The sequence below is a fragment of the Theobroma cacao genome, chromosome 4, assembly GCF_053813885.1.
Source record: "Theobroma cacao isolate CCN51 chromosome 4, ASM5381388v1, whole genome shotgun sequence".
Lineage (NCBI taxonomy): Eukaryota > Viridiplantae > Streptophyta > Magnoliopsida > Malvales > Malvaceae > Theobroma > Theobroma cacao.
Window position 1 is genome coordinate 24737651 of NC_142642.1, and position 26306 is coordinate 24763956.

The 26306-nt window shown below is 34.6% G+C and overlaps 4 protein-coding genes and 2 non-coding genes across 10 annotated transcripts; 4 read left to right on the forward strand and 2 right to left on the reverse strand.

The window, feature by feature from the left end:
• Nucleotides 1–1312: 1312 nt before the first annotated feature.
• On the forward strand, nt 1313–2775 carry LOC18601588 (PPR containing protein (DUF179)). Its single transcript, XM_007032576.3, has 2 exons — nt 1313–1637; nt 1879–2775. The coding sequence occupies exons 1-2, from the start codon at nt 1493–1495 to the stop codon at nt 2607–2609; spliced, it is 876 nt and encodes a 291-aa protein (XP_007032638.2). The 5' UTR covers nt 1313–1492; the 3' UTR covers nt 2610–2775.
• Nucleotides 2776–5733: 2958 nt separating this feature from the next.
• Nucleotides 5734–11461, forward strand: LOC18601589 (uncharacterized). 5 transcript variants are annotated; one of them, XM_088805283.1, is made up of 5 exons: nt 5734–6240; nt 6332–6395; nt 7598–7815; nt 7917–8745; nt 9021–11461. In XM_088805283.1, exons 3-5 carry the CDS (start codon nt 7600–7602, stop codon nt 11099–11101), a joined length of 3126 nt encoding a protein of 1041 aa, XP_088661409.1. In that variant the 5' UTR covers nt 5734–6240; nt 6332–6395; nt 7598–7599; the 3' UTR covers nt 11102–11461. The 5 variants fall into 5 exon arrangements, with proteins under 5 accessions (XP_088661409.1, XP_007032640.2, XP_017975317.1 ...); XM_007032578.3 differs by having other exon boundaries at nt 5735–6240; nt 6332–6355; XM_018119828.2 differs by lacking the exon at nt 6332–6395 and having other exon boundaries at nt 5736–6240.
• A 134-nt stretch (nt 11462–11595) lies between these two features.
• LOC18601590 (pentatricopeptide repeat-containing protein At2g03380, mitochondrial) lies at nt 11596–14681 on the forward strand. The gene has a single exon (XM_007032579.3). The coding sequence runs from the start codon at nt 12107–12109 to the stop codon at nt 14477–14479; it is 2373 nt and encodes a 790-aa protein (XP_007032641.2). The 5' UTR covers nt 11596–12106; the 3' UTR covers nt 14480–14681.
• Nucleotides 14682–15989: 1308 nt separating this feature from the next.
• Nucleotides 15990–16082, reverse strand: LOC148763195 (small nucleolar RNA snoR8a). Its single transcript, XR_016026088.1, has one exon. It is a non-coding gene; the product is annotated as a small nucleolar RNA snoR8a (small nucleolar RNA).
• Nucleotides 16083–17456: 1374 nt separating this feature from the next.
• On the reverse strand, nt 17457–17549 carry LOC148763196 (small nucleolar RNA snoR8a). Its single transcript, XR_016026082.1, has one exon. It is a non-coding gene; the product is annotated as a small nucleolar RNA snoR8a (small nucleolar RNA).
• A 4339-nt stretch (nt 17550–21888) lies between these two features.
• On the forward strand, nt 21889–26306 carry LOC18601591 (Saccharopine dehydrogenase). The gene is made up of 3 exons (XM_007032581.3): nt 21889–22394; nt 23434–23758; nt 25378–26306. The coding sequence occupies exons 1-3, from the start codon at nt 22042–22044 to the stop codon at nt 26065–26067; spliced, it is 1368 nt and encodes a 455-aa protein (XP_007032643.1). The 5' UTR covers nt 21889–22041; the 3' UTR covers nt 26068–26306.

The following is a 26306-nucleotide window of genomic DNA, read 5'->3' on the forward strand; positions in this document are numbered from 1 at the left end:
ACAATGCTTATGTGCTGTAAACTTGCATTTTTTGGGCGTTGGAAGTTCATTTTTGGAAATGCTTACTACTATCCTTGAGCAGTCCCCCACCCCCCTCCCCCCTACCACCATCCTCCCTAACAGCTTCAAACTAATTTAGCTAGGGTGCTTAACAGAAAATATGAGCCTGCAGTAGATCCACCGTGACGAACTTTTGTGCTGCAGGTTCGTGTCTACTTTAGAAGCTAAGCTGAATGAGGTCATTCCAGTAGGTTAAGGTAAGAAGGATATCACATTTTTGTAGCAGACACCCGGCTTGTCTAACATTTTCTTTTTCCTCTATGGGCCTTGAATGCTGCTTCGCCTCTTCTTTATTTGGTGAAAAGAGGAACATTCATGCTTTGCCTGTCACTATAGAAAGGAAAAGCAAAGCAACTGTACAGGAAAATCTCATATATCTGTACTATTTTGGCAAATACAAGTACCCAATGCTTATAGCATTGGGACTCAATCAATGTGCCTCATCTCATTCCATGGGTGACCATTGCTCCCACCTGCCCCCTATTTTAATTAAAAAGGCGACAGTTATTGGGATGATGCTGTTGATGTGAAGCAATCTTGGAGAACAGAGCAACTAAGTAGATGCCTAGAAACCCATTATCTCAGTTTTGGATTTGAAAATGACAAGATAATATTAACAGTGGAATGAGCACCAGTGTGACTTTCCTAATATTCTAAAGGCATTGCCAACTTCTAGGATAACAAGTGTTATGTATAAATATATAGATGCTACTTCAAGAAAGCTCTATCTATTAACCCCCTCTTTACAAACCGAACAAACGTTGGCACTGAGCTGGAGCTTAGCAAAATTAAAGACACATGGCACTCGCACTTGCAGTTGGCTTAAGTTGGAGGCACTTATATTCTTTCAGTTGAGGAATATTCCCCTGCTCAATTGACTAACTTCTAATTTTGCAATATTTTGTTTCAAGAAGTTTAGTTTAGTGGGTTATCAAGGAAGTCTATCCACTCTTGAGAAGAAGATATCATTTCCCTTTTTTGCCCTCTTGGCATCCCCCCCTTTATGTAGGCAAGCGGAGGATGCACTACCAAACTTGTTGAATTGTCCAAATTGCATTTGAAAGTAAGGTGAGCAGCAGAAAATGTTAAAAAACGTGACAGGCTAAGTGGATGACACATCATTAAAAAGTGTCTGCTGAGATAGTGGTTCGATAACAAATAACTGGCTATGAGCATGACACATCATCTCAGAAAGGGTTAAAATGTCCATTAACTACTTCCCACAAAAGAAGGTCTAGGCTTCAGTGTCCAAATGCTGTGCTGTTCGTAAAGCGCAAGACAAAGCCTCCAACTTGGATGGAATGGGATGAGAATGAATTCAGCTTGTGGTGCATATATACTCTCATTCCAAGTATAAATTGCCCAGTATTGGCTCTCTTATCCTTTAGGATCTTCACTTGAATTTGACGGAACTACGCACAGAAGACAAAGCATGGAAGCTTGCTGTCTTTCGTCAAATTCATTCACTAAAAGCGTTGAGCTTGTGCCCTCAATCAAAGCTAAAGCACTCTCCTTTCCAAAAAGAAACGCCAACCTTTCCCACCGTAGAAAAGTTGCCTTCCCAACTTGTATAACATGTAAGTTGTTCAATTTCCATATCAACATTACATCAACTGAATAAATCTTGTATTGGGTTTGATTTTGTGGTCTGATTTTATTTTGAGAAGTGTCTTAACCCACACATACACCGGCAGGATACATTTATTGATCATAAGCATTGCTACTGATACCACTTACAATATTTTGGGCCTGAAAAGCAATGCTTCTGTGATTATTAAACTTGTTTTTGGATAATCTAATGAGTTTTTTCACTGATAGGCTGCCATCTCGGTTCATCTTCACCGTTGGATGATGACAGCAGACCAATCCTTGATCCTGATTGGCGTTCATTTAGAGCAAGATTAGTGGCTGAGGAGAAAGTATCAAGGCCCGAGGACTCGTCAGCATATGCCGACCCTGATCATCCACCAGTTACGCTTGGTGACAAATGGGCTCATATAATCCATGAACCGGAAAAGGGTTGTCTGCTCATCGCCAAGGAGAAGCTGGATGGGGTCCACATTTTCGAACGGACGGTGATCCTGCTCTTATCAACTGGGCCCATAGGCCCATCCGGGATCATATTGAACCGGCCGTCGCTGATGTCGATAAAAGAAATGAGATCGACGGTGCTGGACGTTGTGGGGACGTTCTCGGATAGGCCATTGTTCTTCGGCGGGCCTTTGGAAGAAGGGTTGTTCCTGGTGAGCCCGACGGGGAATGATAACAGCGCGGTGTTTGAAGAGGTTATGAAAGGGTTGTATTACGGAACGAAAGAGAGCGTTGGATGTGCAGCGGAGATGGTCAAGAGAAACGAGGTCGGGGCAGGGGATTTAAGGTTCTTCGATGGGTATTGTGGGTGGGAGAAGGAGCAATTGAATGAGGAGATAAGGGCTGGTTATTGGACAGTGGCAGCTTGTAGCCCAAGTGTAATTGGTCTTGGGAGTGTAGGAAGTGTTGGGCTTTGGGAAGAGATTCTTGGGCTTATGGGTCCTAGAAAGGTTTGGTGAAGTTACACGCCATACAAATTGTAGGACTGCTTCATCCAAGGTTATGTGCGTATTCAGGCAATAATTATACCATGATCTGGTCTATGGTAATGGAATCTGATCCATAGTCTTACATGTTGTATAGTATGCTCTCTATTATATAACTTTTAGCTTCTTTTTTGGCCAATGTTCTGGAGTTGATTTATGGTGAACAGAAATAGATTATATGGTCAAAACTAAGACTGCCTTTTTTGTCTAGCTGCAGAGCTAAAACAGAAAGTATGCAGTTAAAAAGAAAAGTGGGGCATATGAAGATGCAATGCTGCTTTCTTCCCCACCTATTCAAAATTTGAACAAAAGATGTTTCCTGTTTGAAATCAAAATGCAATTGCTATAATAAGGTTGTTGCACATATAGCTCCAGGAAATTTGGCCTGGTCTCTTCCACCTTCCCAACCCCATACCTTTAATGACTTGATCACCTATTATGCTTTATTTTCTTGTATAATCATGGTATATATAGATATTTCTCGTTACTCAGTCCAGGACGGCAAGCGTCCTTATTCATGCCCATGTCATTAACCTAGAATTTGGATTCCCAAACTTGAAAACATTTACATACAATGATAACTCTATATTATGATGTACAAACTGACCAAACAAAACAACAATTTGACAAATTGTAGCAAATATTTAGATGGTCCTTTCAGCCTCCAGCCTACAGCCTACATAGCTGTAATTTTTAATGTCAGCTTTATTAGTTAGGTGGGCAAGTTAAACATAGGGGGTTTTGGAAATTGATTGAGGGTTCAACATATTCAATCAAATTTATGACGTGCCAAGATCATATGATGAATGGACTATTAAATACAAATATTTTATTCAGATCTAACAAAACACCATAACTACAAACCTATAATTTCAATTTGTAGATGGCCTAAATTATTGCCAACTATGAGAAGAGGAAGTAGATATTTTACATCATGGGACCAAGCAATTTATGCACAAAGGGTGCATACAGAGTAGCAGCATTTAATGGAAGTCCTTAGGACCCCATCACTGAAAAATACCACATTTAAAATCCTTGTGCCCAATCCAATTTCGAAGATTCAAGCTGCAAGACAAGTATGTTTGGTAATCATTTCAATCACACTTTTTCCAACCCTTTTTTTGGGGGATTCATGTTCATTCTTTTGGCACTCTTAGCTTTTAGATCATTCCATTCAAAACAGACAGGCTTTTTAAAGTAGCTTTTGTTGATGATTTTGAACCCTTTTGTTTCAAATTAGAGCAGGTTTTGCCTGAAAACTGTATCTGGTTATGGTCCAAAATTGGTCAAAAAGAAGGTAACCCTGAAGATCTTGCCAGGTTTCTTTTAACTGTAGTGAGAGGAGAGAAATACAGGGAAAGATGAAAAAAAAAAAAAAGTTGTGCTTCTTTTTCATTTGCAAAGTTTGCTTTAATTTACCTGCTTCTGGGTTGACTGCTGCTGCACAGTGTCATTGGATAAGAACATGTATCGACATAGTTGCCATCTGCACTGCACATAGAGAGCCTTGTACATGTTGAAATGAAGTTGATTAGAGTCACGTTATGACTAAACCTAACTTGAGATGACTTGCGGAATTCTGACTGTTGCCAAGGTTGTTGAGTTCAGGTAACAACATGTATCAGTAGAAATCCCATGGATTTTAATTTATTCAAGGCATAATAACTGTTACGATTTATGTTGTAAACAAATAAGAATATTGTCATCAACTAATCATTCCATTTTTAGCCTTTCCTCATCAATGGTGATGGGTTGGAAAGCTGACAAAAGGATTCATTTCATATGAGAGAGAGGCAAATGCTTTTCAATAGGGGAATCAAATATAACTGGAAATATATATTTAATACACAAGTTGAAGATGCCAGAGGACTAATCAATGTGGTGTCAAAATATGTAGCCACGTTTATTCTCTTCAATTTTTTAATTGATTAATCAAGAAGTAAGGTATAGAATAGAAGGTGATCATTTTTGGACCTAACCAAAAAAATTATATGACTTTACTAATAATAATAATAATAATAATAATAATAATGGTTGGGTAAGATTCCTAAGCATATTGGATTTACACCCATAAAACTAATTTGAAAGAAAGCAAATAATTGTTCCAATGTGCAGCTAAATTGGGTCTCATCATTGATCATCTCAAAGTGCACTCTTTTTACCTCATTCTTGCTTTGGCTATTCTTCACTTCATTTCAATTGAAATTAAACAAACAGTCCTATTTCATAATCATTTTTGTCGCTTTTTCAATTTTAAAATCCATGGTACATAATCCAAAACCACATGATGCGTCCACATAATTTTAATTTCCAACTTTTTCTAATAACATAAATTTAAAAATTCTCCAAAATAAAACTGAAAGGAAAAGAAAAAGAAGAAGGGAGGAACATGTAGTAATCCTTCCAAAAACAATAAACCCATCAATGGGACAGGACACGAAGCTTATCTGTTAATGAATATTAACATTCCATGATTGGTCACAGCACTCAGAATAAAAGAGTTGGTTGCTGCAAAAGGACCGAAGATCATGATCAAATAAGTTAGGAACCAACCAACCAACCAATCCAACATAGATAAGCAAACAAACGCAATAATCCAAATAAATTTTAATAATTAGAAAAGTTTTCAAACCCCAAACCAGAAAGAGAAAAAAAAAAAAAAGAAGAAAAGGAAAAAAAAAAGGAATTTTCTTTTGTTGTGGCTGCGCGTGTGACAGAACTTTTAGTTCCTAGTATTAGAAAATAAAAGACGTCGTACTTTGTCTGAGAGTGTTGTTGTCTCATGTGTTTGAAACTGCGCGTGGGGGTGTGACAGAGTCTTCAGAAAACAAGATTTTATAAGTGAAAGCAATGGTGGGGTCAGCTGTTTTGGAAACTGTTGGGGAGGTGTTGTTTGAGTAAACCCAGGTGTCTGAATTTTTCTTAAACTACTTAAAAATATGTGTACCCAAAAAGCATGGAGGGTGGGAGAGAATCTAGAAATTGTGAAATAATAATAATAATAATAATTTATTTATTTATTTATTTCAAGAAGGGGCATATCTTTCACATCCTCATTGGCCCAGAAAAGAAAAAGGTTATGAGAAAAAGGTTTACATTAATTGAAAAACAAAGCTAAGTATAATAGAATAATGAGTGAGACCACAAGTTGACAAATTTGAAGTCATTGTTGTTGTTAAGAGAGACATTTTTTTCCCCTTTTTTTTTTTGTTATTTAGAGAAGATCTCTTATCTGGGATGTGGGATCTCTCGATTTTCTCTCATCAGATACTGGCCCAGCAGATCTGAATTTTCCTCCTTTATTTTTTTTTTCTGGGGTGACCATGATCTGAGCTTTTCTCTCTATTTTTTCTTTTGTTCTTCAATGGCTGGTTTTTTCAGATACCCAATTCCTTATTTAGGCTTTACAAGGTCTTTGTTTTCATGTTTTGGTTCATATAGATCATGGGTTGTTCTGGGTTTTATTGTGTATTTTTTTCCTGTTCTGCTACAGTGAATTGTCAGGAATCATGTTGGATTCTGGGTGGTTGTCATTTTCTGGATAATTTGGTGACTTTATACAGCAGAGTCTGATAAGTAGGGTGGCAAAGAATATAATTATGAGGTAATTTATTATTTTATTTTTTAATTTCCAGAGTGGATGATTGATTCTGTTAATTGATTATAATCTGGAGTTTATTTCTTCCCTTTTGCAGGTTGGATATTTTGGTGCTTTGATTGTATGGTTCTTTCTCTCTGTCTGAGTTTCTATATATCTGGGTGATTTATCCATCTCGCTTCTTTTGTATTGGCCATGGTAGTCATTACTATAGTAGATTCTATTCCTATATAACTGTTATTATGTTTATTATGGGTTTGGGGATTTAGTTTTCCTTTCCTTGATTGCTTTGTTGTTGGCCTGAATAGGTTTATAGCTGCATTTGTCATTCCTTGTGTGAGCATTTGAATGTCCAATTAAAAATCTACTTTAATTATCTGTTGCAACGTCTCCCGCTGTTTTTCCAGATAGCAAGCAGAACTGATTTCGGTTTCCAGTGAATGACCTAATAAATCTTCTCGTTTTGTTCCCTGATTTTGTAGAGTTATGTTTAAAGTTTTAATTTGAGCATTGCATTCTGCTGCTTTTGCCTAGCGTTTTTTTGTACCATTTGGTGATCTTTTTGTGTGTGTGTGGATCTTGATGGTTGAAACCACAGATTTCATCCAGATTGACCATATCTATAGACTTTTGACTTCTGAATCTGCACCCACCTTGGTTTTATGGGTTTTGTTCCAAATGCATTCCCTGCTTATCAATGCAATAATGAGTTGTCTATTTTAGATTGCGTGTAAATTTAGCCATCATTTGGAAAGGTATGGCAATAGTTTGTGGAAACCAACAGTGCTTTAATTTATGTTTGTGGCGTTTAGTTGATGATTTGACTTCAGAAATGCTTGACATAAAAGACAAAACACCTCAAATATAATACTTGGTGAATAGTCAGTTAAGATGTTTGCTTCTATGAATTTCCTAATTAAACCGAGTAACACATTTCTCTCTTGCATACAAACACACCATATACTTCTTAATCAAAGGACCTTTTTGGAACATTTGCACAGAAAGGAGAATTTAGACCAATATAATTTTCCAGTTCCCAGAAGTGAACTGCTTCATTACTTGTTTATGATGCTGGGGATGGTTTCCATTTCTTTCTGTTAGTTTAATCACTCTTGAATAGTGAGGTTGATTATAATTAGTGATGTGGGGATGGTTGTACAAAGATGGACAGGAGGCTCTAGATTATGCATATCACAAAAAGTTGTCTGCATCATTGTATGTTTTAGGCATAATGCAAGGATTATTTCAGTTGTTCTGATCATGAACCATTGAGTACTCCTGTGATACTCAGCTAATATACAAAGTATTTCTTTTAGATTGCATTCTGCCTAGTAATTCAATGCCACTTTTGTATTGCTTGCAGGAATGGGAACTGAAGTACATTCAAACATGCAGCTTCCTGGATACTATTCCTTGAGGAATCTAAATGGAAATACTGGCAACGTTGGCTGGCCTTTACATCATGAAAACAGAAACTCAGGGCAGTTCAATGATTTATTTCTGACGAGGCTGGCAATGGGATATGATAAGGAACAAATGAGGCAGACTATCTTGAAGCATGATTCTATATTCAGGCATCAGGTATTCCCTCTATCAACTTTGTTGGATTATGATGTTTTAATGGCCGCCGCACAAGTCGATTTGGATTGCAGTTCTCTGATGCTATGCATTTGTTTCTGCAGCTCCGTGAACTCCATCGTCTTTACAGAATACAGAGGGACATGATGAATGAAATCAATAGTGAAGAAGGAAACCAACATTTGATTCCTGTGGCTACATCACAGCCAAATCCTTTTTCATCTGGATTTATGTCTGAAGATGAACAAAAGAGGTGTCATGCTTCGGAATCTCATTTGTCAGACTTAAATTGTTTTAGACTATCCATGTCTGGTGCACATAACATCCAGTCCCAGTTTAGTCCTTTGAAAGGGAATGTTGTCCAATCTGGTTGTGGTTTGACTCAAAATGGATTAAAATTAAAAAACTGTGAAAGTTTGGAATCTCATTGCAGCAAGGTTCAGAGCAGATTGTTTGACCTTGAATGTCCAGCCGAGGAATGTATTAACGAAGAAGAGGGAGGGCAAGGAATTTCTGCAGTGTCAGGAGTGGAAATTGACCACTTAAAAAGGAGTTATGAGGTTCCCTGTAAGAGGGATGGGGATTTATCTATGCACTTTGATAGCAATTATAGTTGTAATGATGCAGCCATCAGTTTCAATTTAAATTTAAAGGAAACTCGTGGTTTCACCGATTTGAATGAACCTATCTTGGTTGAAGAAGCATCTACTTCAGCTTGTGTTGGCATTCCTGGTAACATTACCTGCTCCAAGCAGGAGGTCCAAAGGAAGGATCTATCATCATTGTCACGCTCACATACAGGCTTCCAGCATTGGGGTGCAGAATTTTCGCATGACCGCAACAAAGCAGGAGATAGAGGGATTAGTCTTAACAATCTGCATTTGGAGGCTGAAAGGAGGCAAAATGGATGGTTCTCCAGTAAATTTGAAAACGGTAATGTATCTATGTTGCTATGAATCTTTTGATGTTCAAATTTTGTGCTATTACAAGTAGCTATATCCTTTAAATTTTTTTTTGGCCACTTACTGAATCCTTTATAACTAAAACTTTTACATTAACTTCTCTTTTCCTCAATCCCCAAAGCTAATAAGTTGGTGCTTAATGCAAAAGCAGCAAAAGATTTTTTTTTCTTTAAAAGCAGGATTAATTATTAGTGTCGCAACATTATTCAATTCCATTTGACTCTTTGATATGGCACACACTTTCAGGACAAACCAGAAGCAATGGAAGTTTTCATTCTGAAGATTTGCATATCCCATGTAGATCGGTACAAGTTGAAACTACCAAGGCCCATTCTGCAATGTTTCTTTTATCTGATCAGAATAAGAGAGAAACATGTACTAAACGGAAAATTTTCGGTGTAGATATACCTGAAAAGAGTACTGGTGCATCTGCTGCTGCGTCACATGCACTTGATCCACTGCCAGTTCATTCTCAGTTAGAGGCAGACAATTCTGAGATACTCTCTTGTTCAACTTGGACAAAGTTTTCTGGTAACTTGAACCAGAATTTATTAGGAAACCCTGGCTCTAGGACCTATGGCCAACTGAATTCTAGTTCAACGGCCTTGATGCAGGGTCATGACATTATTTGGGGCAAGTTGCTTGTTGATGGCAATTCAAGATCTCTTCCAAGTTTGAGAGCTGAAGCATCATCCCAAAATGACTTTCACTTTGGCTCTCCATCTGATTCCAAGGAGTCACGTGTTTGCTGCGCACCAGTTGGCTTCTGCAACCAAAATGGCACCAGTGAGAGTAATTTTGCTTCTGAACAATCAGCTCAACATGGTCCTAAAATTGGCTTCGAATTTTTACCATGCATGATGGAGTCAAAGTCTGCAGTAGATCTAAATATGGGTGCAATTGCTGTGGACAACTATCAGAATGAAGAAATTTCTCAATCTGGCTTTGTTTCTATGAACAGATCAGTGAAGCAGAACTCAAATGGAGGATTGTCTTGGTTAACAGCCGCAAGACCATGTGATGCCAAACCTATCAAAGAAGAAGTTTCTGGTCAAATGAATCTGAATTCCTTGCAAAACTGCTCTCAGCAATCAATTGAGAAAACTGCAATGCGAATCCAAGATTCCTTTTCAGCAACTTGTGCTGCCGATGCTAAGCACCGGAAAAGCGGTAATGGTTGCTCTTCAAGCAGTACAAAGATTCTTGGGTTCTCCATTTCTGGAAATGTATCCAGAGATCTGCCTTTGCCGAACTCCCCCTTAAAGCCGGGTTTTCCTGCTTCAGCAATCGATGGTGTTAACTCTGTTATAACTCATGGTCCTTTGCCACCCAAATGTGAACAACAATGTCTATTGGAGGGTCTGGTTGCAGAGAAGAGATCAGTTAATCAGAATGCTGATGTCAGGCACATTGATTTGAATTTGTGTGTTATGGAAGAAGGGGTAGAAGAAGATGTTCAATCAACACCCTCTTCTATGAGAACCAATATAAGGACTGCCAAGATAGATTTGGATATGCCAGTGGCCATTGAAATGGGAAATAATGATACTTCTGGTTGTGAATATCTTGAAAGCAACCTTACAAAACCTTTTAACTTGCAAGATGAAGAAATTAGAGAGTCTCAAGGACTCTTGAGTGTTTCTGCTGCAGCTGAGGCACTGGTTGCCATATCATCATCGTGTGTGACTAATCTTCAGGAGAATGTCAGTTGTCAACAATCAGAAACATCAGCAAGTGATTCCCTTCATTGGTTTGCAGAGATAGTTTCTTCTTGCTGGAGTGATCCTGAGCATGATATTGAGGCAGCCAATGGTGCATGCCTTGGAGACTCAATACCTGATGGGATTGATGTTTTTGAGTTCATGACATTAAATTTGGCGGAGACCAAAACAGAGGAGTATTATTATACGCCACAAGTTCTGGAGAATGAAAAAAGTGAAGAACCACTTTCAAAACGACCCCGGAGAGGACAGGCAAGGCGAGGAAGGCAGCGGAAGGATTTTCAGAGAGATGTACTTCCCAATCTCACTTCTTTGTCGAGAAATGAGGTGACTGAGGATTTTCAGATGATAGAAGGCCTAATTAGAGAAATTGGTGGAAGTTGGCAGTCAAGTTTGACACAGAAGAATAATGCTAAGGGCAGTACTGGTAGGGGAAGGAAGCGTTCAGGGGGATCTGCTCCTCCCACTACGACTGAAGACTGTTTGAACCAGTTTCAGCAAATGAAAACAGGACTTGAAGAAAGAAGCCTAACAGGATGGGGAAAGAGGACCAGGCGTCCACCACGTCAGAGATACCCAATTTGCAGTCCTCTTGCTATAAAATAAGCGAAAACCAAAATCAGTTTGTCATTTCAGAGTGAACTGGATGTTCTTGTCATGGCTTCGCTAGTTTTCCAAGCCAGGAAGATTCGTATTGTACATCATCTTTCTTTTCATTTTCCCTTTTTAACCATAATTCGGTTTTCTCTTAGTTCACAGTATCCTAATTCCTGAGTGACTTGTATAATTTTTTTATAAATAAGTTGTATTGCCCCTTATGTAACCAGAGAAGGAAAAAAAAAAAACTGAAAATTTTCGACGTAGAATGTAAAATATTCCATAGGATTGCTTGAGAGTGTGCAAGAACTGTTCAATGCCTCACTGTTAATGAGCTCATTGTTATATTTCTGTGTTTTGGCTGATCAACTGTGTCTATCTGTCTATAAAATATGATATGATGTTTTAAAGCTTGCAAGCTCCTTCATTGTATTGCATTATACCACTTGTTTTGATCCCTTCGCATCCTGTGCGTAGTAAAACCTGTTGAATAGGCCATTCAAGCTCTCAATCCAGATATATCCTCCATGACCTTCAAAAATGTGAGTCAAGTTTATGGTTGCGGTTACATGACATACTCATATTAGATACTGCTTCAAGCCTATGCAACATAAAGAATGATACATGTACTTATGTTTCTAAAAGGGCAAAAAAAAAAAAAAAAGAGAAGGTGAATTCTTTTGCCTCAGCGCCATTTTTCACAATTCGTCCTTTAAAGAAATGAAAAAAATGGCAGGAAAGATAAAAAAAAATTTAGGTTTCTCACATGGAATGCCTTGTTTGAGTTCTTTCTCTTTCTGAGAACTTAGAAGCCAGCCTTTCAGCTTTGGCGCTAAATTCAAATTGTAGTTTTTAGGCCTACTACTACTTGCAAAAAGAACTAGTAATCTTTCGGAAAAAAAATTGCAGAAAAATCTAAAACTTCAAAAAATGACTTGATTAGTTGATCTGCCTTCTGGGTTTTCCTATCTCCTTTCAAAAGAGCAATCTTTCTCCGTTATTCTACGTATAAGCATGATTTTCTTCTTGTTTAAAATACCTTCACTTGTCCCAAAAATGAACCCAATTCCATCTTTTAAATTTCAAAGTCTATTCCTTTATCATTCAACTAGCAATGAAGTAGAAAAGTTTGCTTCTTTGTTAGAGAACTGTAGAGATATTGTTTCCTTGAGAAAGCTCCATGCTTGTATTTTCACTCTTGGGCTTTGTCAAAGTACTTTTCTAGGCTCAAAGCTTGTAACTTGCTATTCAAAGTTCGGATTCTTGGCTGAATCAAGATGTGTATTCGATAGAATTATCAATAACAATCTCTCTCTTTGCAATGCAATTCTTGTTGGGTATTTTAGAAATGGTCAATGTAGTGAAGTTCTTAGGCTGTATTTGAATTTAAAGAAAAATAAGATTGGTTTTGATGGTTCAGCTATTACGTTTTGTTTGAAGAGTTGTGTTGATTTGGGTAGCTTTGAATTTGGAAAAGGGGTTCATGTTGATGCTTTTAAGTTTGGGTTTAGTAAAGATGGATTTGTGGGGTCTTCACTTATAGGGTTATATTCGAAGTTCGGAGATACGGGTGGTGCTTCTAAAGTGTTTGATGAAATAGCTGTTAGAGATGTTGTTGTTTACACTTCAATGATAACTGGATATGCACAGCTGGGCGGTCAGCTTGCTTATGAGGCTTTTGAATTAGCTCGTGGAATGCCAAAGGAAAAGATTGATCCCAACAGGGTGACCTTGGTTAGTTTACTGCGGGCAGCAGCTGAGTTGGAGGCTTTAGAAGAAGGTCGTTCAATCCATGGATATGCTATTAGAAGACGGATTGGTTGTTTAGATGAAGTATTTGAGACAAGTCTCATTGACATGTATATTAAATGTAGGGTCCCAACAATGGCAGCCTGCATTTTCGGTAGCATGAAGGTGAGAACAATTGGTTCTTGGAATGCAATGATAATTGGATATCTTCAAATGGGGCAGCCCTCGGAAGCTTTGGGACATTTTCATACAATGGTACAAGAAAATGTTTTTCCAGATCTGATTAGCTTATCCAATGGGATTTTGTGTTGTGCTGATTTGAAGTATTTGCGGGAAGGCAAGAGTATTCATGGTCACATTATTCGGATAGGGTACCAGCTTGATCTAGTAGCTACTACTGCTTTGGTTGATATGTACTCCAAGTGCAACAATTTGATCCAAGCTAGGAAATTGTTCGATGTAATGGAGACAAGAGATGTGGTTTCATACAATGTCATGATGGCAGGCTACCTCCAAAATGAATTTGCTTTCAAAGCCGTGGACATTTTTACTGAAATGGTTAGAATTTGTAGTAAACCAAACCTAGGTTCCATCCTGAGTATACTTTCTGCATTCTCTTATCTGAAGAACATAAGAGGAGGAAGGAGTGTGCATGGATACATACTGAGACATGAGTTTCATATGAATACTGAAGTTGCCAATCAAATTATCTACATGTATGCAAGATGTGGTTCCATCTTTGATGGAAGGCAAGTATTTGACAGTATAAAATACAAGGATTTGATTTCATGGACTTCAATGATAATGGGCTATGTCTACCAAGGGCATGCAAATGAAGCCATCATATTATTCCGGGTTATGAAAAGAGAAAGACTAGACCATGATTCTGTTACTCTGATAAGTTTGCTCCAGGCATCCTCACAGCTTGGACATCTTAGTCTAGCAAAGGAAGTCCACTGTCACTTGTATCGAGCTCTAATGGAAAGAGAAACACCAGTAATTAATTCCCTGATAACTACTTATGCTAAGTTAGGAAAATTAAGTATGGCCAGAAATCTGTTTGAGCACACCACTAGAGGGTGTGCAACATCATGGAACACAATGATAGCTGCATATGGGATGCATGGGAACTGCATAGAAGCTCTCCGACTATTTGATCAGATGAAAAAGGAGATGATTAAGCCCGATGGCATGACCTTTACATCAATACTTACTGCTTGCAGTCATTCAGGCTTGGTAGAAGATGGTCTGCAAGTATTTAAGTGCATGAGAGAAGAATATTCTATAGATCCTTGTGAAGAGCATTATGCATGTATTGTGGATTTATTGTGCCGAGCAGGACGGCTTGAAGTAGCATATGATTTGGTTAGATTGCTGCCAGAAAGGCAAAGTGCTACTGCATTGAGTGCTCTGCTTGCTGCTTGCAGAATGCATTGGAATACAGAAATGGGGGAGGTCATAGGAAATCGCCTTTTGGATTTAGAACCTGATAACCCAAGTGTATATAATTTGGTATCAAATTTATATGCAGAAAGTGGAAAATGGGATGCAGCAGCCAGAATGAGGAACATGGCAAAGAAGAGGGGTTTGAAAAAGCCCCCAGGATACAGTCTGATTGAACTAGATTCAGAGATGTAAATATCTACTGGACTGAATTCACGATTGGTTTCAAATACAATTATCATTCTTTAGAACCTAGGCTCGGTACAACATACTGTTGACTTGGATACTGTTTCTAATTACCGCAAGGTAATAAAGAGATCTGCATGTGTAGCCTGTAATCTAGTTACAATTGTTTATAGTGGAATAAAACAAAGTGGATGGGTCAAGATTTCAGTGATGATATATCTTCAAATTAATAGTCCTTGCTTCAACCATGTTTTCCATGCACACATTACTCTGAATGAATGCTTTTATCATTATACTAGTCAAGAAACGATTGAGACATGGACTGCCATGACACTCCCAAAGCAAGAAACGACATTTGGTTCAATAAAATTCCTTGCATCATCTTTCTTTAAAGTCATTGAACCAAGTCTTATCCACGTAAGGTTGTTGTTTTCCTCGAGTCCCAATTTCCGACTTAGTGTTTTAAGAGCCTTAAAACGGCCTAGAAGGGGCACGCCTCCCTAAGAGGCTATCGACATTAGTTAGGGATTTTTAATGGTCAAAATATCTATCAAGTCTATGTATTTATGCGTATTATTCAATTTAGTTTTTATATTTAAAATTAGAATAATTTAAAATTACGTGGCACTGATGTGATGATGTAGTATTACCACGTGGTATTGATATGATGAAGTGACAATATTGATGTGGCACTAACATGCTGATGTGTTTCACGTGGTAATATTGACGTGACAAATAAAAAAAAAAACTTTTAAAAAAAAATTTGTGTCACATCATAGGGACTAAATTGAATAAAAATGTATAATATAAGAATAAATTAAACAAAATTAAGATGTTGAGGAACTAAATTGAAAAAAATATTAAAAAAATGTAAAAAATTTATGATATTAAAAATATATATAAGTATATTCTTACTTGATTATTTGATTCTAGAATAAATATAGTAATTTATCTTCTTTGTAAAAATTAAGTTTGAATTCCCCTTTTATAAAAAAAATTCTGAAAAAAATTTCATAGCTATAATCAAATTTAAATGAATAACTTACATTATGTTGGGATAAAATAATATAAAAAAATAAATAAAATTTTTTTTTTATAATAGCATAGAATTTTGAAATTTATGTTCTTAATTTGACTTAGATTTGAGTTGAACTCAAATTGACAAAATAAGTTGATTTAATTACAACTTTCACAATTTACAAATACACATTCTTTTGAAATTATTCGATTCTTACCCAATTAACTTTTTATTTAAATTTATTCAAAATTTCTTATCAAACGATTTTATTTAAGTTCAAAAATCACAATCAAATTATGCTAAATTTAAATTTAAATTATTAATTTGGATCTACCAAAAATTTGTAAATACAAAATAAAATGGTACAAATATTTATAATTATATTTAATTTTATCAGTCATAATAGCAGTCTTTAACCCAGGAAATTTCAACCTAGAAAATATAACTTGAAATATTAAACAAAATAAAAACATAAAAAATAAAAAAAATTAAAAGGGTAGAATAGCTCAGATTTTATAAGTGTAATAAGAAGTCTGTCATGCCCAAATTGAATAAGTCAGAATAAGAAATTATTTTTATAATCATTATTAACTCCATATCTTCCTTTTTCATTTAAAAAAAAAACAAAAATCAAGAACAATGAGGCTCAAACATGCACAAACGTTGTCATTAGAGATTCTTTGGTCCTTAAAGTAAAAGAATTTAAGAAAAAAAAATCCAAATTAGAATCCAGAAACGTAAATATGTCATCATTGTCCTAATTTTGTAATAATTAATGGATGAATTAAACTTCCAATGAGAAAAACAAAGAATGGAGAAGAAGATTATGGGTGGTTAAGGAGAAAAATAGTTATTGCTTTTTATAACTGCAAAAATAAAAATCCTTATTCTAAGCGATTTTAGGGTTTGTGGAAATAAGGGTGCTGTCTTTCTATAAATATATATCTAAGATAAGATATTGGAATTTTTTTTATAAAAGTGGAATTCAAACTTAATTGTTACAAAATAGATAAATTAATGTACTTATTATGGAATCAAATGATCAAGTAAGAAAATATTTATATATATTTCTTAATACCATAAATTTTTTACACTTAAACATTTGGCTTACTAATAAGTATATGTATTATTTACTTAAAAATGTGTATTTTGTCAAATACTTTTTTCATTTTAGTCCTTAAATACTTTAAATTTGTTCAATTTAATCCATGTACAATAAATTTTTGTTCAATTTAGTCCTTATGATGTGGTACAAATTTTGTTCTCAACTTACCATGTCAGCATCGCCATGTGGCACCAACATGTCATCATGTCAATGCCACGTGGCACTGCCATGTCATCATATTGGTATCATGTCACCAAAATATGCCATGTCAGCGTTGATGTCATCGTTGATGTCATCATTTTTAATGACAAAATTAGATGTCGTTAAGAGAATGGACTAATTTGAAGTAATTTTTAAAATCAATAGACTAAATTGTTTTAATTTTAAGTACAAAAACTAAATTGAATAAGATGCATATGTACATGTACAGGGACTTATTGGCTATTTTGATCAAAATTATATTCTAAATTTGACTTAGTTTTTAACTTGAGTTGAACTCAAATTAGCAAAATAAGTTAATTTAGTTATAACTTTCACAATTTATAAATACTCATTTTTTTGAAATTATTCAACCCTTCCCTAATTTACCCTTTATTTAAATTTACTCACAGTTTCTTATAAAACGATTTTATTTAAGTTTAAAAATCACAATCAAATTCTACTAAAATTAAATTTAAATTATTAATTTGGATCTACAAAAAAATTGTAAATACAAAATAAAATGGTACAAATATATACAATTATATTTAACTCTACCACCATAACTATAGTATTTAATCCAAATAATTTCAACCTAAAATATATAACCTGAATATTAAATAAAATAAAACATAAAAAAATAAACAAAACATTGAAGGGGTAGAGCAGCTCAGATTCTATGAATATAATAAAAGGTCTGTCATGCTCAAATTGAGCAAGTCAAAACAACGAATTACTTTTATAATCATCTCTAATTTCATATCTTCTTTCTTTATTTTTAAAAGAAAAAAACCACAAAAATAAAAAGAAATAACAATGAGACTCAAACACGCACAAATATTGTCATCAGAGAGTTGTTTGGTCCTTAAATTAAAAGAATTTAAGAAAAAAATCCAAATCAGAATCCAAAAACATAAATTTGTCATCATCGCCCTAATTTCGTAACAATTAATCGATGAATTAAACTTTTAATGAGAAAAACAAAGAATAGAGAAGAAAGATTGAGGGGTGGTCAAGGAGAAGAGTATGTATTGCCTTTTATAACTGCAAAAATGAAATCTTAATTCTAAGCCTTTTTAGAGTTTATGTAAATGACGATGCTATCCTTCTATAAGTATATATCCAAGATAAAATATTAGAACTTTTTTTATAAAAGGATAATTCAAACTTAATTTTTGCAAGATAGATGAATTAACGTGCCTATTATGGAATCAAATGATCAATTAAGAAAATATTTATATATTTATTAACACCATAAATCTTTTACACTTTAACATTTAACTTGTTAATAAGTATATGTATTATCTATGTAAAATTTATATTTATATATTTTTTAATTTAGTCCCTAAATATTTCAATTTTGTTCAATTTAGTTTCTGTACTATAGATTTTTGCTCAATTTAATCCCTATAACGCGATATATTTTAAAATTTTTTTTCTCTATCTACCACGTCAGCATTGCCACGTGGCACGACATGTTAGCATGTTAGTGCCACATGGTACTGCCACATCATCATATCGGTACCACATCACTAAAATGTGGCACGTCAGTGCTGATATCATCCCTTTTAACGGTAAAATTAGATGTCTTTAGGTGAAAAGACTAAATTGAAACAATTCTTAAAATCAATGAACTAAATTACTTCGATTTTGAGTACAGAGACTAAATTGAACAAAATGCATGAACATAGAAACTGGTGAGTATTTGGACTAATTTTTAATAGCAACTGGAATTCTGAATACTCAATCTTGCATATCGTCATTTCCAAGTAGGTCAATAAGCTAAGCCCCCAGATTTCATTAGGTATTATTCTGAATATTGGATTATAAGATATTTAGCCAAATAACAAAAAAAAATTACATAAATTGAAATAAGCATACTTATTTAGAAGATTTGTATAAAATATTATCACTTAAATTAAGGTTGGACATCCTTATCACTTTAAACTATAAAGAGATCATTTTCTAAATAACTAAATCAACCTTCCTAGAAAAAAATTAATCTAAAATATTCAAAATATCTAGGAAAAAGGACAAAAATTCCATCAATGTAGTAGAGGTACTCGTATTTCGTAGACTTGCCTACTTGAATCCCTATCTAAATCCGTTAATTAGTTAAAATTTTAATAAAAAGGAAATAAAGATATAAAGATATAATACTATTTTTATTTAAAAATTATGAATCCATTTGGTAATCGGAAAATAATTTATTACGAAAATTTTTTTTTGTATAAAATATTTTACGAGAAAATTTAGGCTCCATTTAGTAAAGTAGGTGTTTGCTATTTTTTTATTTTTGTTTGTAGAATTATAAAAACACTAACAAAAAACATATTTGGTAACTCTATTTTTGTTTTTTCTTTTTTGAAATCGTTTTTTAAATTGGTGGAAAAAACACAAACACAAAAAATGTGTTTTATATTTTTTTATTTTTGTTTTCAAAACAAAAAAAAAAACATGCTGAACCACCTCATCCCAATTAGACCAACACCAAACCACCACTCTCACTTTTTTTTCTTTGTTTCTCTCTTTTCCAATTACCACACTCTAAATCCTTTTGAAACATTTTTAAAAATAACCCTTAAAGATAAGATGTTTTCAAAAATAACTCTTTTTATAATTTTAACTATTTTTAATCAAATTGGACAAAATTACCCTTTAATGAAATTACACGCCATATACAAAAACATGTTACACACTATAGTTAGGTTGTTACACATTATGTACAAAAACATGTGACACGTCATGGTTAGGTTGTTACACATGTCATATGCAAAACATGTGACGCCATAATTAGGTTATTACACGTTATATACAAAAATATGTGACACGTCATGGTTAAGTTGTTACACATGCCATGTACAAAAACATCTAGCACGCTATAGTTAGGTTGTTACACGCCATATACAAAAACATGTTACACGCCATGTATAAAAACATGTGATACATCATAGTTAGGTTGTTACACGTCATGGTTAGGTTGTTACATGCTATGTATAAAAATATGTTACACGTCATGGTTAGGTTGTTACATGCTATGTATAAAAATATGTGACACGTCATGATTAGGTTGTTACATGTCATGTACAAAAACACGTGACATGTCATAGTTATGTTGTTACATGCCATGTACAAAAATATGTGACATGTCATGGTTAGATTGTTACATATCATATTGAAAAAAAATATTGTTGTTACACGCCATGTTGAAAAAAATATTATTGTTATACACCATATTCAAAAACATTTTGTTATACTTTAATACCTAAAATGTTGTTGTTACTTATGAACCAAAATTTCAAATCTTCTTAACTCTCTTCATTTTTTTTTTTTGACAATTTAGCACCAATTAAAGTGTTTCTAACATGTTTTCATAAATTAAAACACAAATTTTCTTATCTGAAACACCTATTTTGACTAAAAATAAAAAAAAATTCCCTTTGAAAACCTAGGTTTATAAATTTCAAATTTTTGATTTTATTTGTGTCTAGGTCTCAAATTGATATAATAAAAAGCTATTTCAAACATCTGTGATCATTTTTATCATTTTAGTTTATCTAAAATACCTAAAAATCAAATTCTCCAAATAGCCACCCGCCCAAGCAGATCAAAACCATCGCTTGGTGTCTTAAAAACGTAGTAAAGAGAAATTTGAAAATGCGGGGGAGAGAAATTGAGAGCATAACAAACGAATGCCGAAAAGAAAAATCGATAAAATTAGAAAGAGTGGAAGTGTGAGAGAGAGAAATCGGAAGCACAGATGGAGAGAAATTGTTATGAATGGTTTAATTTATTTGAAATAGTTTTAAAGGTATTTTTGTCAAGTCATGACTAAATATGACTAAAAATAATTAAAATTATTTTGATGATTATTTTTGAAATGCTCTTATCAAGAAAGGTTATTCTTCATAATTTTCTCAATCTCTTTTTCTATTTTTCTGTCTAATTTGTTTGCTTTTTCACCTCAAGCGAGTTTTTTCATATTTGATCCACGTCAGTCGAGTTTTTTTTTCTTTTCTTCTGTTTTTCTTTTTGACTTTATTTTATCTTTTAGATTTGATTTATTATTTCTAGAGACTTTAGGTGCTTGTATAGAACAATGTTTTTTCTTATTTTATGTCATTTTATCTGCGAGTTATGATAACTATGTTCAAATTTCCCTGGTCATGTTTTTATGTATTTATTTTTAAAAGTTTCTTATAATAGGAATATTTCCAAACGTGTTTTATTTTTATTTAAAAAAAAAAACAAAAACAATGTTTATATTTTTACTTAGAAAAGAAAACAAAATAGATTAGGTTATCAAACGCTACTTTAATGTCTTTTTTATTTAGATAAACTATAGAAATATTTTCTATTGTTTGAATAATACTCTAGAAAATATTTTTCATAATCACTAGTGGAGTTTTTTAGATGTTAAAATGATAAATAAGAGTTTATTACAAAACATTTAGTTTTCACATTAAAATTAAGAATGAAAATGAAAATGAAAATGAAAAAGAAAAAATCAAGAATGATATTTTCAAAAGTATTTAACCACATATTGAAATTAAAATAAATTCTAATTTTCAAAAAAAAATTTGATCTCATTATTTTTTTTACCATAACACTATAAAAATATCAATATTCATCCATTGTGTAAAACATACAAAACCTATATTTATAAATGTGTATTTGTCAAATGATACACATTGAAATATTTTTTGCTATAATTATTAGTAAGATTTATTTAATTTATAAATTAAAATATTAATTTCATTGATTGATTTTATTAAAAATATGTAGTTTTTTAATTTTAATAGTATTGAATAATTTAAATATTAATATTTTTAATTTTTTAATATTTTAAGTTAAGTATTAGTATAAAAACATTTTTTCTATTTTCCAAAAAATATTTTATAATTTCTAAAAAAGGGATATTTTACGTTATTAATGGTTTTTTTTATTAATTTGTAAAATGTTTTTCAAAGAACATTTTATGTCAAAACAAGCCATCCTATATTTAAATGAAACTACATTACTTAAATAAGTAAGCCAACTAAGTAACAGCTAATTTGCTCCACCTGCTCTTCTGCAAAATCCCATTGAGCATCAATATGTAGTCAAATCCGACGAAATCTACCAGACACCGTTGCTAAATCTCCCAATCCATTAACCTCCGTCGCCAATTTAAAAGACAAAAAGGAAAACCTCTCCTTCCTTCTTCCACTTTCATTTTCCAGCAAAACCAAAAAAAAAAACCCAAAAACCATGCAAACATCGCAACTCCAAAACCCCTCTCTTCTGTATGACATAATTATCTTAGGAGCCTCAGGCTTTACTGGCAAATATGTAGTAAAAGAGGCCTTAAAATTTCTCAACACACCGGCTTCTCCTCTTAAAAATTTAGCCATTGCTGGTCGTAGCCATGAGAAGCTTGTTAGGACGCTTCAATGGGCAGCTCATCCTAACCCCCTTCCTCCATCTGTTAGTATTATCACTGCTGATACTACTGACCGACCTTCTCTTTTGAGTCTTTGTAGGCAAACTAAGGTTTTGCTTAACTGTGTTGGGCCTTTTAGGATCCATGGTGAGCCTGTTGTTGCTGCTTGCGCCTCTTCTGGGTACTCTTTTGGCCTTTTTCGAAGTTTTTAATATTCTTGTTTGTGTATTTGAAGTTTCAGATTTGTTGTTAAATGGTGCAAAATTGGGTTTTATTTTTTTTTTGGGTTCTTGAGTGCTAATGATGTATAAATGTGTGATCCATTAGCTTTTATTTATGGATTTTTATTGTTAAAATGAATGTTATATTCAGAGCATGTTGGAAATGAATGAATCTTCAATCTTGAGAGTAAAGACCTTGGATAGGATACCAATATTTGGGGTATTTAGCAAATTAGGGGATGATAATGTTGTTGGCCCTGCCCTTTCTGCCCCGGCTTCTTTTTTTGGTCTCTAGAAAGTTATTGCTAATCTTGATTATGTAGAGGCATGTATTTGGTTTATTGCCAAATGGTGGAAATGTTGGGTTTTGAAGGATTCTGGATGTCGATGATGCATAAAGTTATGATCTTTTAGTTTGTTCGCTGAACAGTTACTGTTGAAATAAGTGTTATTAGATAATTGAGATGGGTGGAAATAGGCTGTGAAAACGAAATCTTGAAAGTGAAAGCCTTCAATAGGCTAATGATTCTTGGGAAGGCTTCTGAATTACATGATAATTGATGGTTTTACAAGTGACATTAAGTTTAGAGAGACTTTCTGCCTGTATGGTGTCATCTGTTAACTGATGGAATCTCATGCTACTATTGCATACATAATTGGGTATTGGATACATATTCTTATGTTCCTGTCGTACACTTGTAGCTTAGTTATATTGTTGGTTCATGGTAATGATAAGTACAGTAGTCAGTAGCTTAATGTATTGTAAAATTAATCATCTTTTTCCCACATTTAGTTTTGCTCTGTCTATAATTTCCTTTTTGCTTTGATATGCCTTGCACTCTATTTAGATGAGGATTAAAATTGAATTGAATTAGTTGAGTTATCAGAAGTATTTAATCAGTTGAATTAGTTGTTCTGACCATTAATCTCTCTAATTTAAAATTTTTGATTATAATAAATTCCAAAGTAATATATTTAATTGTTTTTTTATTATGCTAGGTGTGATTATTTGGATATAAGTGGGGAGCCTGAGTTCATGGAAAGAATGGAGGCAAAATACCATGAAAAGGCTGTGGAGACAGGTTCTTTGGTTGTTTCAGCATGTGGATTTGATTCCATTCCTGCTGAAATGGGTTTTATGTTCAATTCCAGGCAGTGGGTGGCCCCTGCTGTACCAAACCATGTCGATGCGTATGTGAGTTTGGAGTCTGATAAAAGAATTGTTGGGAACTTTGGAACATACGAATCAGCAGTTTTGGGTGTTGCGAACATGGATAAGCTGCAGGAATTCAGGAGTTCTAGACCTAAGAGACCTAGACCAGTGGTGAGCAATTGTTCTCCATTTTCTTTTGCTTAGAGATACCCTAGTGGTTCATTGTTTAACAAAGACATCAGTTGCTGCAGGACGGCTATTATGATTTTCTAAATATTTAGGAATTCAATGGTGGTTTGCTTTGTTTTAGTTTCCAACCTCATCTCACTATAAGTGATTTTTTTCCTTATTGTAGTATTATTTAATTATATCCTCTAGTTGGTTAGTTTGGAAATTGAGGAGGACAAATAACTTGTGGATCTTAGTTATACAAAATGTCAGATTTAAGGAAATCAAGCTTCATTAATCTTGTCCTAATGCAACTATTGGCCTTCTTCTTTTGGGTTTACAGCTGTTGACGGCAACTAGATCTGGGGCCTGCTCATTTTACCTTCTATATTTTATAGATTTTACTTCATCATTCCTAAATATGTTTGGCTTTGTGGGTCATCCCTAAGTAGGAAGGCAGATCCTAAACAGGTTTTATTTGCACTGCTATACAATGTGCAAGCACCTTCATTATGATGCTCAGTGGCACCTGGTTTGCTTGTAGTATCGATCAAGGAAGGCAAGTTGCTACTACCTTTTGTAGCAGCACATATCACCGACTATGATGGCAGATGTGCTACTGATGACTAAAACACGGTGGTGGGAACATTAATGGTGAAAATGAAGCCAAAGGCACATGTTGGTGGTAGCACTGGTTGTACCATGGTAGCCACTTCTTCCTTCACCACCATCCCATGAAGTAGTCATGATTGGTGGTAATGGCCATGGAGTAGGAATAGGTGGCTGAAGTGATGAAGGAGTCTGTACCTGTGGCAAATGCTTTGAAGATGTTGGTAGGGTTGGAAACCTAGGGCTAGGTGGCTGCAGTAATAAATACTGATGGTAACATATCTTTGGGTATATAGATAATAATGGTAGTTGCTGTGTTGTTGGTAGTGATGGTGCTGATGTTCATGGAAAGACCATGGTGTATGCATTTTTATATTGGAGGTATTGGTTCTTACTTCTTACAGCACAGAGATTTATATTGTAGGAATAATGGTACTAACAGCAACAAAAGTGATGAGGTTACCGGTGAAATTTACATTGATCGGCTGGTATTGGAGTGGTAATAATAGTGCTGGGATTGGTTGGCAGAAGTGCTGAGCTAGCTGCAGTTGGAGGCAGAGGTGGGTGGATAATGGTGTTGCCTGTGATAGCATCTTTTGACGTAGTTCAATATTTGACATGGGCATTGCTATTAGTTTTGAATTTATGTGGGATTGGATTTCATATTTCTCTCTGGTATTCTATGGTTAAAATATAATCATTTTTGCAATATAATGCACCTGAGGTTGAGTATGAGAAAATACAGTTTGTAATTGTGCTTATTTTTTACCCTGTTGCTAGTAGAAGTCATAAACCCTTGTGCCAAAAGGTTGGTGTGATGCTGTGAAATCAAGACTTATGTGAATCCCACCAGGGGCTTCTTGAATGATGGATCACGTTATTAATTAAGTCTTAGGCTTTGGAATTATGTTATCCTTAAGTTGAATCTTACATATTCAAAATTAATAATTACGAGTTTCTAAAAGATTTATCTTATGGTGTCCAGTAACAATGGTTTACTTGCATGGTTGCAGATTCCTGGTCCACCTCCTTCCAGAGGACCAATGATAGAACACCAGGAGAAAATCGGACTTAAGGCCGTAAGGCTACCTTCTGCAGATGCTGTAGTTGTTCGAAGGACTCTTGTTACTCTGATAGAGAACCCCCATGGCCTACCTGGGGTTAATGAAAGTGTTGAACATAGTGACAAGAGGGAGGCCTTCTGGTCATCAGTGAAGCCAGCTCATTTTGGCGTGAAAATAGGATCTAAGTCCTTGTTGGGCATCTATCGGATCATCGGAGTGGGGATGTTCATTGGTCTCTTAGGCAGAACTTCTTTTGGGAGGTGGCTTCTCTTGAAATTTCCCTCATTTTTCAGCCTTGGATGGTTTCGAAAGAAGGGTCCCTCTGAGGATGAGGTAAGAAGTGCATCATTTAAGATGTGGTTTGTTGGATATGGTTTTAGTGACAGCAGTCTCGCTTCACAAGCAAACTCAAAACCTGACATGCAAATAATAACAAGAGTGATGGGACCTGAGATTGGCTATGTGACTACTCCCATAGTACTACTTCAATGCGCTCTTATACTTTTGAGCCAACGTGAAAGCCTGCCCAAGGGAGGAGCTTTTACCCCTGGGGTTGTATTTGGCCCACATCTCGAAGAACGGCTGCAAGAGAATGGAATATCATTTGATCTGATTTCAAAGTGTGCACTGCCTGCTTAAACTGGTAGCCTGGTGCGGACTTGCTCGTCTTTCTGGGAAATATAACAAAGCCATGGTCTTGGAACAATTTCCTTTCGATGAATAACATACCAACACTTGAAAATAATAAAATTCAAACTTGTTTCCAGTGAGTTCTGATTGTAATAAATGTCTGTGTTGCTGAAGCTATTTATTGTCTCTTCGACACAATTTCTTTAAAGCAAACTGAGGAAAAGCTCCCTTTGTAGTTGATGGAAAAA

Bases quoted from the DNA above. Each gene is read 5' to 3' on its own strand.
- LOC18601588 (XM_007032576.3), top strand. From the start codon at position 1,493: ATGGAAGCTTGCTGTCTTTCGTCAAATTCATTCACTAAAAGCGTTGAG. The intron at 1,638-1,878 runs GTAAGTTGTTCA...TTTCACTGATAG, and splicing joins CTTCCCAACTTGTATAACAT to GCTGCCATCTCGGTTCATCT.
- LOC18601591 (XM_007032581.3), top strand. From the start codon at position 22,042: ATGCAAACATCGCAACTCCAAAACCCCTCTCTTCTGTATGACATAATT. The intron at 22,395-23,433 runs GTACTCTTTTGG...TTATTATGCTAG, and splicing joins GCTGCTTGCGCCTCTTCTGG to GTGTGATTATTTGGATATAA. The intron at 23,759-25,377 runs GTGAGCAATTGT...GCATGGTTGCAG, and splicing joins CTAAGAGACCTAGACCAGTG to ATTCCTGGTCCACCTCCTTC.
- LOC18601589 (XM_088805283.1), top strand. From the start codon at position 7,600: ATGGGAACTGAAGTACATTCAAACATGCAGCTTCCTGGATACTATTCC. The intron at 7,816-7,916 runs GTATTCCCTCTA...TTGTTTCTGCAG, and splicing joins ATTCTATATTCAGGCATCAG to CTCCGTGAACTCCATCGTCT. The intron at 8,746-9,020 runs GTAATGTATCTA...ACACACTTTCAG, and splicing joins CTCCAGTAAATTTGAAAACG to GACAAACCAGAAGCAATGGA.
- LOC18601590 (XM_007032579.3), top strand. From the start codon at position 12,107: ATGATTTTCTTCTTGTTTAAAATACCTTCACTTGTCCCAAAAATGAAC.